The sequence below is a fragment of the Amphibalanus amphitrite genome, unplaced genomic scaffold (assembly GCF_019059575.1).
Source record: "Amphibalanus amphitrite isolate SeventyFive unplaced genomic scaffold, NRLGWU_Aamphi_draft 000893F_arrow, whole genome shotgun sequence".
In the NCBI taxonomy this organism is placed as follows: Eukaryota; Metazoa; Arthropoda; class Thecostraca; order Balanomorpha; family Balanidae; genus Amphibalanus; species Amphibalanus amphitrite.
The window spans coordinates 83,881-96,630 of NW_024882387.1; the positions used below are offsets into that span (position 1 = coordinate 83,881).

The 12,750-nt window shown below is 51.8% G+C and overlaps 2 protein-coding genes across 3 annotated transcripts in view; one reads left to right on the forward strand and one right to left on the reverse strand.

Annotated features, from left to right (window-relative positions):
* Positions 1–12,750, reverse strand: part of LOC122367732 (epidermal retinol dehydrogenase 2-like) — a 33,244-nt gene that overhangs the window by 6,979 nt on the left and 13,515 nt on the right. For both annotated transcript variants that reach the window (XM_043341087.1, XM_043341088.1), the window contains exons 2-3: positions 11,331–11,455; positions 3,528–3,638 (exon numbers count right to left, since the gene is read on the reverse strand). In XM_043341087.1, the coding sequence (XP_043197022.1) occupies positions 3,528–3,638; positions 11,331–11,455 (236 nt within the window). The remainder of the gene's footprint in view (positions 1–3,527; positions 3,639–11,330; positions 11,456–12,750) is intronic.
* Positions 6,586–9,421, forward strand: LOC122367731 (L-threonine dehydratase catabolic TdcB-like). The gene is made up of 2 exons (XM_043341086.1): positions 6,586–7,647; positions 8,118–9,421. Exons 1-2 carry the CDS (start codon positions 7,051–7,053, stop codon positions 9,048–9,050), a joined length of 1,530 nt encoding a protein of 509 aa, XP_043197021.1. The 5' UTR covers positions 6,586–7,050; the 3' UTR covers positions 9,051–9,421.

Below are 12,750 nucleotides of genomic sequence, written 5' to 3' on the forward strand. Positions count from 1 at the left end.
GCCCGTATTGGTGTTTTTCCAGCCGCGAACGTATAGGGGGGGGGGGTCCGTTGGACCCCCCCCCCTTGCCGTTTCGCCCCTGATCGAGCTAGAGCTTCGCGGAAAAACGAGCGTGTTGCCCGTGACGAGAGGAAGCCGATGATACCCAATTTTAAGGTCCTAGGTCATTGGTTGACCTTGCAGGTCAGGTCAATGACCCCAAAGGCGGGAAAATCGGGCCCTGTTAGAACGTCGTAAAGTGTGGCTGCCATGAGGTTTTTCGGGGTGCTGATCACGAATATCATGTTAGTTTTGATCACCGATGATGTCTTCATGTATTTAGGCCAGGTCGGGTCAGGTCAGGTCAGGTCAACCAGTAAGGGTATTTGTAGTAGGTGGCAACCGCCTCTGACAGCTTCGTAACATGTTACGAAGGCACCAAAACTACTTCGTAAATGTTCATATGGTTGCTAAATTCGAATTCAGCTAAAAAAACTGGCCTAGAAACATGTAAAACTCGAAAAAGTGAACCGAGGTCATCAAAGGTCAATGACCTGACCTGACCTTCAGGTGACCTTGACACCCACCCTAATGCATGGGAGCAACATCATATCACATGTTTGAACGCTTGAAACCACGAAAAGACTGCAAACGCGCGGCTAATGCGAGCCGACATACGCCGAATTGCGATTCCAGCCAAACATGGTCTCGAATAGTAGGTCACAGGTCAAAGGTCATTTGGTTCAGGGTCATGAAATTTTCAGGGTAGGTGTGAAATTGATGAACGCGAGGGTACTGAAAGTTTCGTCGCGATCGGCCGCTTTTTACGCGAGTTATTCGCGAAAAACCATGGGGGGGGGGTCCGTTCGACCCCCCCCCCCCTATACGGGCGAGGGTTTAGGTATAGCTTTAGGTACACGAGACACTGCTAATCCATGAATGACATCTCATGTGAGCGGCTTAGCGTGGTGCTGATAGGGTCTCTCGAGTGTCCATTCTTCATATTTGAAAATGTCATATGAGGCCTCTTGTGATCCACTTCAGATGAGATTGAGAACCAGACCGGGCGTCTACCCGCGATAGCGCGATACGCCACGACTCTCGATTTTTTTTTTTTCGAGCCAGATGTAATAGGAATAGGGCGTTGACTGAAGCGAAGACTGAAGCATGTCCCACTACCAGAATCCGAATCAGAGTATAATTAAAGCTCATCCAGTTTATCACTGGTTTTTCATGTGCTCGCTTCAACAATATGGGCAGAAGACATTAACCCTATTAGTGGCAGGCTCCTGGCTACCCCCTATTAGTGGCAGGGGGGGCTGTTTACGACCCCCCCCCCCTTGATATCTCGAGATCTAACGGGCCGATTTTCAAAATTCAAACGGCATTCGATTTCGCTCAACATGATCTACATTTCTAAAAAAATAAAAATTAAAAAATGTCAATAGGGGGGGGGGGGGTAGAGGGGGGTAAACACGGGCAAATTGCAGATACATTTTAGACTGTTTATCACGGCCAGGTTTCTGAACCAATCTTAACGCAACTTTTGCCGATCGATAGAGATTGAACCAGGAATTCACATGGATCCTAAAAATATGCATTTTCAAAAATCATAGGCGGATACAGATCATTGAGATTGGGGGTACACAAAAAGTATAGTAAATAAGGTTTTTGTTGGTACTGTTTCTAAAAAGGGTGGTAATGGTCTTGTTATGTTATAATTTTCTTATGAGAGAACGACTAAAATTGCATTGGTAATGCATAGGCGGTGTCAGGGCACCTATGTTGGGAGGTAAAACATATTACATAACCCCCTTTTTGGACGCCTGGATCCGCCTATTAAAGCAAAAACGTGTCAAAAGAGGATGCACAATAACTGTATATGTTATCACATGATACCTTTTATTCACTGTTCGTAAAACTGGTGCAGCATCGTGATCTTCGCCCAAATGACTCGCTTCACGAATAGGACCCCCCAATTCCCAGTGCTCTGGAGCCGCCCCTGGTAAAGTTATGAACTTGAAATTTTCAGGGAATGTGCCCAATTTAGTTTTAGGAAAAGTCAGAAAATTTCAGCATCGTAGCTTCAGCGGTTTCGGGGATATTTCCGAAAAACCTGAGGGGTGGATAAAAACAACCCCCCCTGCCACTAATAGGGTTAAACCGGTAAAAGACACAATATGGATAAAAGACACTTAAAACATAGGGTAAGGTGCCTAATTAGCGACCCTTTCCGATTTGCGACCCACCTCCCTACAGAAAAACTGGCAGGAGAAAACGGGGTAAAAACATCGTCAAAAGGTCAGCCATACTTTGGTTATCAAATTAAATTATTTTCCGGTCGTCGATGTTTCTGGTGGGACGTTTCAGATGAGTTTAAATAAAAATGACGAGTTTCTTATCCAAAACGTGTGTGTTTGGGCCCTCTCTGACGAAAAGCGATGCACATTAGGATGATGCACCTTTTTTATTCTTAATCGACATTCCTTTTTTAATTGATTGCCGTTTTCCCATAGTGAATCGCTCAACTGTGCACAGCATGGCGGCTAAAAATGTGTCGCAACTCATATTTCCTATTTGCGCCTGACATGGTCGCAAATAGCTCAAGAAGGGAAAGAAAGGGGAAAAGAGAGAAATGAAAATGAGGTGTTGCTGAAGCTTACAATGTGTGGCAGGGGATGCCAAATGTCGTCACCGACTGCAGGGGTGCCGAATTCAGCGCGGATCTCGAATATCATACAAGATAGCCCCAAAATTTGGGTTTCCGCCTTCTTTTCGCCTTCGGTGCATCACGTGATCAGTTTTTACTTACGTAAATGTGTTGGATAAACGTTCCTGTTCGAGTGATTGAGTGCTTTGCGTATAGGTTACCTTTTTTGAGATCATATTTCATCTTTTCAGGCGTCGCATTTTTTGCCATTTTTAATATGGGGAAACCCATAGACTTATTAGCGACCCTCCCCGGTCGCTAATCGGGAAGAGTTCCCTATTAGCGTTTTTTTTTTGCAATGGTTTGCCAAAATGCTCACTACAAATAAGTTAGTGAATATTGGGGCAGAAAATGACTATATTTCAATAGAAAAATGAACAATTTCTCCGAAAATCAAGCCAGTAACACAGTGGCACCTACAGAGCGTGAGCAATGACGGTTCAAATTAAGGGGGTCGCTAATTAGGCACCTTACCCTATATAAAACACAAGTGGACGTACTAAGATGACAATAACATACTAGCAACTACATTCCTACTTCCTACAGCATGCTGTAGGTACAGGTGACTGTACATATGTTTGACATGTGAACAGGTTTAACTATTGTTTATAGGTACAAATTATAAGTAATAATACATAGATAAGCAACTGTCGAGTGTCGGCAATATAGTGGTATAAAGTTTTGAACAGAAAAAAAAAATCATAAACAGTACGTTACTAAATTGGACAAGTTTCACCAACCTCAACACAGAGCACTCTAAGCACTCACCTTGTGACCATCAAAAGTAACCTATTCAATCAGAAACCACAGCGGACAGGTGGACGGCGCGCCGACTTACCCAGAAGTGTGCCAGCGTGTTGACCTCGAAGGTCTTCTCGATCAGGTTGTCGGGGATGTCCAACAGCGGCTTCCCCGTCACCATGCCGGCATTGTTCACCAGAATGGTCACCTAGACAAGGTCAACCGAGGTCAAATGAGGTCAAACGAGATCACACGAGGTCAAGCGAGGTCAACAAAGGTCAAACCAGATCAACAAAGGTCAAACGAGGTCAACTAAGGTTGACCTCGAGGTCAAATAAGGTCAAATAAGGTCAAACGAGATCAAAAGAGGTCAATATATGTCTACCGGGACTTGTCATCTGTCGGGAGAAGCTGCTGAAGGAGATTTTGATAAATATTAACTAGATGACGAAATGATACGGGAAAAACCAAAGGGTGGTGTCCCGGAGTACCGACCAGTGACTGCTCTTCTGCTGAGCGAGTGGGTACCTATGTGTTTTCCATGCAGTGCACTGCACGTGGCTGGGACATAAGCAGTGCATTCGTTACCACGGGACACGGGGCCTCGTAGCCCGTAGGCAAATCCCAGCATGTTTGTTCTAATGACTATGCTATGAGCCGATGTTTGTAGTGCTGACGCAGTGGATGCCTATGCTAACACAGGACTTCGCCGCTGATCTTTGGGCACATCCGCATCACTAAAGCGGCTGAGCAGTCGCTGAGGGGCCCTGACTGACCGTGGGACGCGGTCCGTGCCATCCGTATCCCGCCCCGCACGGAGTTCGTGCCATCCGTGCCGTGACCGCAGCCGAGCACGTGCACAGATGGTACGCGGCTGGTTTCCCGGCCCGACCTGGTGGTCTGTTGGCCAGATCAGACCCTACCGGACACGTAGGTACCGGATGGCACAGATGAGGATCTACAGTACGGCCTATCGACGCACCACATTTACACAAGCACAGGAGACATTGGTCCATGAACGACCTGATCCCGCCGGGCTGACCTGACCTAACCTTGTCTGACCCTACATCATCAGCCCTGGCCTAGCCTTCTCCGGCAACGTCAGCTTTGGCCTAGTCTGCACCCACGGTTCTACTGTACTCATTTGGCCTTTGTTCACCAGCCCTTCAATGTCAGTCTCGATCGTTCATGGCGGGACGAGCGTGCGGAGCGGCCCCGCGTGGCGGATACAGCTGTGTCTAGTTATCAGGCAGCTCGCAGCTGTGGCGGATATAGCAGAGCGGGAACGAGCGGTGGAAATACCAACAGCGGCTTTTACATGACGTGACCGACCGTTTTACACTTACGTGACCGAGTGCCAAGGGCCCTGTTTCACCGGTGATAGCAGCACGCCGATTTTACGACTTGTCAAATTGGGTTTTCACATGGAGACATCAACAGGCCCATTGCTCCAACACTACCACAAGTGTGACGTCAGCTCGCGCAATTTGATAGCAGCGTGGTAGCAGCAGCCCGTGAAACACCGCCAAGGGTTCATGAAATGCAGCAACAGCCTAACATAATATTCACTTTTTTATTTGACCAGTAGTTAAACGCGTATCTAAGCAAAATCAAAGTATTATTACGCACTTATAAAAACGTTCTCAGGACTAGACGGTAGTATCGTTCATTCAGCCGATGCCTTCCAAGCTCAGTTGATAGACGACAATTTACGATAATTACATAAGTGCCTGATGGCTCGAGTCCAGGCCTGAGCAGCCGGCGGTGGCTGACGTCATCAGACACACCCCTGGAGCGGACCAATCACGGCCGAGATGCTGTCAGCCCACTGCGTATGTTTCCACGGATTGACCTTGGCACCCTGACAGTGCCAGAGGGGGTCACATGGTCCTTCTGAGTTCTCAATGTAGATCAGAAGACCTGCACCTCATGACCCAGCCCCTGACCAAGACGGTGACTTTGCTCGTGACCTCGTTCAGAGCGCGACACTGACCAACGACCATCATGATCATATCGGGCGGGGACGCTTTGGTTCGGTGTTCCGGCAGGTCAAGACGGCTCAAGAAGGCTAGGTTACAGACCGGGTCAGCTGTCAGCTCGCCACTGCCGCGTCTGCCGGGTCTGTCCTCACTCTGTCACTCTGTGGGTCTAACCCTCGAGGTCAGTTCTATTTAGACGGACCCGAGCTATCAGCCGCCGCCAGCCCCCACTTGGCACCGGCCACTGTCGCGGGAGAACCAACACAAAAACAGCCGGCGAGAGGACACGCCGGGTATGTCACGCGGACCTGCCGGCCCCGCTCCCCGTGTGTCTGGTCTGGCGAACCCGACGGACCCACCCGGTAACAGGCCGGCTTCGTTCAGCAGAGGAGTGATCCCAAAGTGGCCGAGATTACGGGTCATCTCGGCCCGGCCCAGTCCCAGCTCCAAAGCGACCGAGGTGAAGGACGAAGGGTCCAACTCAGTTGCACATTGCACACTGCAGTGGCCGGCTGATCGGGTTTCGCAGGGTGGAACGGTTTTCCAGGATTGGCCCGCTGCTGATGGTCAGAGGCCAAATAACTACACGGTGACATGTATCAGCCATGTGGAGATGCGAATTTGACATTCCGTGTCACGTCCTTCCGAATCTGGAAGGACCAAAATCATTATGCTGAGTAGCGTTGACATGGAGTTTATTGAATGCGCTGTTTAGCAGGTAATTTGCTGGGCTCACGAGTTATCGAGACAGCAGTGATTTCAACGCTAAATATTTAATATTAGGAGCATAAGTTCGCTAGTTTGATTCTTAATTTTCACTCCGCCCCTTTCACTTTGCGCCCTTCTGGTCGCCTCTTTTCAAAGTTTGTCTAAGTTCACTCGCACCGCGCTGGCCGCAAGGCGCAGTATAGCTGCAAATATTTTCATGCTTGAGTGACTGCGAACATAAAAAGCAAATAAAATCGTGCTACGCGTCAACATTTAGGGATGAAGTACAGACATAACTGGATGGTTTTCACGCAAGCTGCAAGTGGCAGCTCTGGTCATAACTGGCGAGAGTTGGCGCGCATCACATAAACACATATATCACACGCATCCGCTTGCAGATGGTCTGTATCAGAGAAACGCCAGATGACGGGGCGAGGGAAAGTGCGCAAGGACTGGGGACGGGCCAGCACAACTGACCGCGGCGTATGGGGCGCGTTGGTCAGGGTATAGGTCACTGCTGGGGGCGGGACGGTAGTGACGGCGCCCGGGGCCGGGATGGACGACCCGGGACAGTCCGAAAGCGCGCCAGGCACGTGACACGCCGCGAGGTGCGCACATGCTGCCAACACTCGTTAGGCAGTGGCGTTCTCGGACGCCGAAGGTCGGCCTGAATAGTGGCCTGCGCGAGCAGGGAGGGGTGCGGAGAGGGACGTCTGGTGACACGGTGCCGGGCCTTAGAGCCAGGCCAGCCGCCGGCCGCCGGTCAGTGTTGGTGCCACGTCGCTCCGAGTAACATCCGAGCCTCTCGTGTCTGGTGGGCAAGTGACCAGCAACAAATCGCCTCATCCGTCAGAAGTGATCACTGGTCCCTCTCCAGTACAGCGTCTGTTGCGGGGGGCAGGAGCTCATCCCTGAGTTAAACTCTGACCTGAGATGGCCCCGCCGATCGCCGACCCCACCGCGCCGGCAGCAGACTGCAACGGCACTCCGACGCCGTCCATAGCCGTGCCGCAGAAGACCGACCCTATCGCCAATGGCAGCGCGGCCAGCTCCTACCCGGACAAGTACTTCGTGGCCACCTCGGAGATGGCGCAGCTGAGCCTGCCGGCCGACAGCGTGCCCTATGTGTCCGGCTCGGACAGCTCTCCCGAGCTGCCGCGGCGCCGCCAGCCCAGCCAGCGACTAGCCGACGACACCGTCATGTTCGACCCGTGGTGCGACCCGGCCAACCCGCGCACACTACACTTCCAGGACGTCTGCGAGGCCGCCTACAAGATCAAATCGGGCATCATGTCCACGCCGTGCACGCGCTCCTACATCTCCGAGGAGTGCAACATGCAGCTGTTCTTTAAGAAGGACTACATGCAGTACACGGGGAGCTTCAAGGAGCGCGGCGCGCGATACACGCTGATGATGCTGACGGCGGACCAGCGGAAGGCGGGCGTCGTCGCCGCCTCGGCCGGTAATCACGCGCTGGCACTCTGTTACCACGGCCGGGAGCTGGGCGTCAGCGTCACCGTCGTCATGCCAGTACGTACTGGGTGGGAGGAGGGGAGGGGCCGAAGGGGAGGAGGGATATGGGAGGCGGGGGCGAAGGACGTGGGTGTGCGGATATATGCATAAGAGATAGCCGGAACCGACGGAAAGGGAAAGTAGGGGAAATAACTTGAACGGGCATTCTTACATTCATAAACAGAAAATGAGGGAAGCATGCTGAGAGCAGATGATGAAGAGTGATAATACTTCAGAATGTTGAAAACGGAAAATGATAACTTAACAAGACAAATAATCCCAACTGACTGATTGCCGACCTTATATCGTGACAGTCCCTGCTCGACTGATTCGTCTACCACTTGACGAGCTCGCGGCTTTGATTTGACATCGTTTACCGTAGTTAACCTAAGTTCGCCTGGCTTACCGTCGCTGCCGGTGAGACCAGTGGTCCAGTGTCGTCTCAGTCCGCTGATCCGTGAGATCTGATCGCTAACCTCTGTCCGCAGATCATCGCGCCCATCATGAAGGTCCAGTCGTGCCGTAACTTTGGCGCAAACGTCATCGTGCGCGGCGACGACCTGGCCCAGTCCAAGGAGATCGCCATGACCATGGCCAAGGAGGACGGCATGATGTACATCAACGGCTACGACCACCCCAACATCCTGGCCGGCCAGGGCACCATGGGCCTGGAGATGATGGAGCAGGTGTCGAACCTGGACGCCGTGGTGGTGCCCGTCGGTGGCGGCGGACTCATCGCAGGCGTGGCGCTCGCAGTGAAGTCGCTCAACCCCAACGTGCTGGTAATTGGGGTCGAGTCGGAGAAGTGCGCCTCTTTCTCAGCGGCGGTGGAGCACGGCAGCCCCGTGCACACGCGCTGCCACTCGACCCTCGCCGACGGCCTGGCCGTGCCGCTGGTCGGCGTCAACGCCTTCGCCACCGCCGCGCCGCTCATCGACAAGATGGTGCAGGTGTCTGAGGAGCAGATCGCCATCAGCATCCTGCGTCTGGTCGAGGTCGAAAAGGCCGTGGTGGAGGGCGCCGGCGCGTGCGGCCTGGCCGCCATCCTGTCCGGCGCACTGCCCGAGCTGCGCGGCAAGCGCGTGGTGGTGCCGCTGTGCGGCGGCAACATCGACACCACCATCCTGGGCAGGTGCCTGGAGCGCGGCCTGGCCGCCGAGGGTCGCCTCTGCAAGTTCACCGTCACGGTCAGCGACCGGCCCGGCGGGATCGCCGAGCTGACGCGGCTCCTCGCCAAACTCGGCGTCAGCATCAAGGACATCATGCACGAGCGCGCCTGGATCCGCAACGACATCTACAGCGTCGAGGTCAAGGTGGTGGCCGAGACCATCAACGCGGCGGAGACGTACCGGCTGCGGGACGCCCTGTGCACTGCCTACGAGTTCGTGCGGTTCGGACCCGTCTGCGGCACCTACGACTGAGCGGCGCCAGGCGGCAGCACCGCGCCCGGCGTGTCGTCTCAGACGGAGGACCGGGCGGACGACAGAGGGCACTGCGCACTGTCCCCGCGGCGTGACACGTATCGGGGACAGAATATCTACCGTGCAGCCGGGGACACCCCGAGCGTCGCGGACCGCGGCAGGACAAAGGCGGAGGGAGGAAATGTGTATCCGGGGCCGCGTTTGGAGGCCGTGATCGGCACGAAGCTGTTAAATGGAGGATGACTGGCCTGACCACTGACCAGACACTGGCGCGATTTGCATGGCTAAATTATTCAGAGCTCGCAGTAGCTGAGCGAGTGAACAGTCATGCATTTCGGCCAGCACCTGTATAAATACATCAGTTGTTTTCACATTGCTTTTAAGACGTTTATGGGGCCATATCTGACGAAAAATGTCAGTGATAAACTTAGACGGGATGGATGCAATACGTAGCCAACATGCTTAGCCACATTTTGTATGTACAAAACATAAAGGATGATCTTTCTGGTCAAAAGGATATCCCATGGTCATTATTGGTCAGGGAACATTTTTTTCTGCTCCATTGGTGTTGTTTTGTCATGAGGGAGGATAATCATAAGGCATTATTTATAATTTGTGAGTTATAAAAGAGACGCACTGTTTTCTTGACATCGACCCCGAGTGAGATGAAGAGCATCTTAGCTTCAAAGTATCAGGGCTAATATCGAGCACGGTGGCTACGGAGCTCTCATAACCCACTGAAACTAGTGGGGGTCGACGGCGACCAGCACGCAGCCTGTTTTTGGAATGGGACCAAGAGCGACACAGACTGTCCTGCCTCGTCAGCCCTGCGCGGGAGTCGAGTAAACAGAGCTCGTCCGGCCGCCGCGTCTCAGAGACACACAACGTGGGTGGTATGGCTGGCTCTGGTCCATGTGAGGAGCTCGTATCTCTCCGATCCACAGCTGAAGAGTGGCTATAGAGAGCCGTGACCGCTGCTCATCTTCCAACAATTCGAGTCACTTTTGGAAGGATCTCCCTTTCCCGACCCCAGTGCGAGCCGTAACGGATAATCTATCCCCTACCCGGCCTCACGTTTAGACCATGAAGGCAGTCTTAGCCATCTGACCCCTGTTGGCCGTCTCACCCATTTGACCTCGCATCTGATCCCTGAAGGTGAGTTATCGCTTACCTACCTCACCTCGTTGGGAGCGCTCCTCTATCTGACCTAGTCGTCGACCCCCCCCCCCCATAACCCTCGCCCGCACATGGGGGGGGGGGGTGGTTGCCACCCCCCCAGGCAGTCTTTCTGCTCTGCACTCAACATTTTTAGAGCTAGAAGGCTGATTTTTCGTATAGCTGCTCGTCTATCCTTTCTTGATGTCCACTGAAAATTTCAAGTTTCTGTGATTTTTGGTTTCGGAGATATGACCTTGTTTTTCAGGTCATGTCATGACCCAAATGGCCAATTCTCAACATCTTGCTTTTGCCATGGGCCTTGTGAGCTTTTGACACCCTGATTTCGGCCTTTTTTGCCAGTCTTACCTCCCACCTATCATGGAACATGTTGTTCGACGATGTACAGGGGTCAAGGTCAGGGTCAAGGTCAACCTAGGTCATCTAAGATAATTGCGTTTTAGGCAAGCTGAATTTACTTTTTGTGAAGTTTTTTGACTGCATTTTTGGTAAAAGCTTCTCAGATCTTGATTTCATGTGATATGGACCCAAAAACAATCGGTGCACACATCAGTATACACACAGACACACACAGACATACAAACACATATAATTGACCTTGACCTAACTTGACCTGAAATGACCTCAGCAGCAAAATTCTGGTCAGATAGTGTGACAAAGAGGTTCTAGCTGGCTTGACACCAGAAAACAGCATCGTCATCGGTATTTGATAAGCAGCGCACTTGATATCCAACGGTGACCCAAAACAGCAACATTTTTTAGTTTGACCTGACCTGGAAGGTCAATGACTGACCTGAGAAGGTAAAACTGGGTATCATTGGATTCGTCTCTTCCCAAAGAATCTTTTTGGTCTTTACTGCTAAGCTCTATCTCCAACAGGAACGAAATGGCGCGGGGGGGGTGGCAACCACCCCCCCCCCCCCCATGTGCGTTCTAGGATGGGAAAATGGCATGTGCGGGCGAGGGATAAGAATCTAGCTTTCTGAGCTCATGCATTTGACCCTTGAGCTCTCACTCACACATATCCGATATCGCCTGGAAGCTCTCACTCACCTGATCTCACGGGGAGTTCTCACCTATGTCACCCCTGTGAGCAGCTCTCACCTTTCCGACCTCGCGTTTGACCCGCTCAGCCGTCTTGTAGATGACCTCCCGGTTGGACAGATCGCAGGTGTAGGCGTGGGCCTCGCCGCCGGCGGCGCGGATCTGGCGCACCGTCTCCTCGTTACCTGCAGGCCGGGTCAGGTCAGGTCAACAAACGACTAAACACTTTCCAACGGGGATGGGTCATAACAGGGCAAAAGACTTAACCCTCGCCCTGGCAGGGGGGGGGTCGATGCGACCCCCCCCCTAAGGTTTTTCGAAGATAGCGTAAAAACGGCGGCGCGCAGCGCCGCCAAATTTGGCACAGCTTATGGGGCAACCTTTTTACATATGACCTGAAAATTTCAGGTCCGGGTGACCTTGGGTCAGGTCACCAGGTCAGAAAAACCGGTACAAGGTCATGGTCAAATTTCAATTTTCTTTTTGCACCTGTCCAACTCACAGTTTTGGACTGATTTCCTTCAAACTTTCAGGATGTGCTAAGTTCACCGAGTTGTATAACATATAGTTCGGGTTTTTTGAGGTCACTGACCTGAGGTCAGTTAGAGGTCATTACGTCGTAATGTTAAGCCTATGGGAAAATACTAAATTCGGAAAATACTGGAGATATCCGCTTCGTTCTATCACTTTTGTGCTTTGAAACCACAGTTCTTAACAGCAGGTCACTTGGTGCTTCTTTGTTTGGCGTACTTATCCATGGGTCAGGTCAAATGAGGTCAACTGAGGTCAAATGACGTTTTTGCCAATAACTTGGCACATAATGACGCTAGAGCTTAAAAAATGGTGTCATTGTGTTCCTGGTGATCAGCCGAATCGAATGATATGCGATATGATGCAATTTGGTTAACTTAAACTTAATTCATTACTTAAAGTTTACTTAAAATTTAAGAAAAACTTTAAGTACACTTAAGCAAGCTAAAAAGTACATCATTCGACGCGCCTTGACGTGCTGAGTTCACTGGTGCTTTTCTTTTTGCTCTATCTTAATTAGATCAAAAGTTATAAGCGAAAAACTTTTGACCTGTTTTTAGCGAAATTTTTACATTTATACCCCCCAAAACCCCCCTAAATATTGACCTAGAGCAACCAAATTTGCACAGGGGCGAGAACTCCGGGGGGCCCACCTACCTACCAAATTTGGTGTTTCTAGGTGCCATAGGAGCCAATCGCGAGGGGGGGGTCGCATCGACCCCCCCCCCTGCCAGGCCGTGTTATGAAAAAGGCCCTGCCAGGGCGAGGGTTAACACTTTCGTGACTGCTGCCGGGTCAGGTCACACCAGGTCAAATGACTGAACGCTTCTCGTGCTGGCTGGAGAAGTGGGTCGAATGACACGGCAGCAGGGGTGTAGGATCGCAAAATAGGTTGGGGGGGCTGAACCCCGGATGCCGCGCCGGTGGGGCGGCGACGAAAGGTGCTGAG

Excerpts from the sequence above, each read along its gene's own strand:
- LOC122367731 (XM_043341086.1), top strand. The coding sequence starts at position 7,051 with ATGGCCCCGCCGATCGCCGACCCCACCGCGCCGGCAGCAGACTGCAAC. Across the intron at positions 7,648-8,117 it reads GCGTCACCGTCGTCATGCCA|ATCATCGCGCCCATCATGAA; the intron begins GTACGTACTGGG and ends CTCTGTCCGCAG.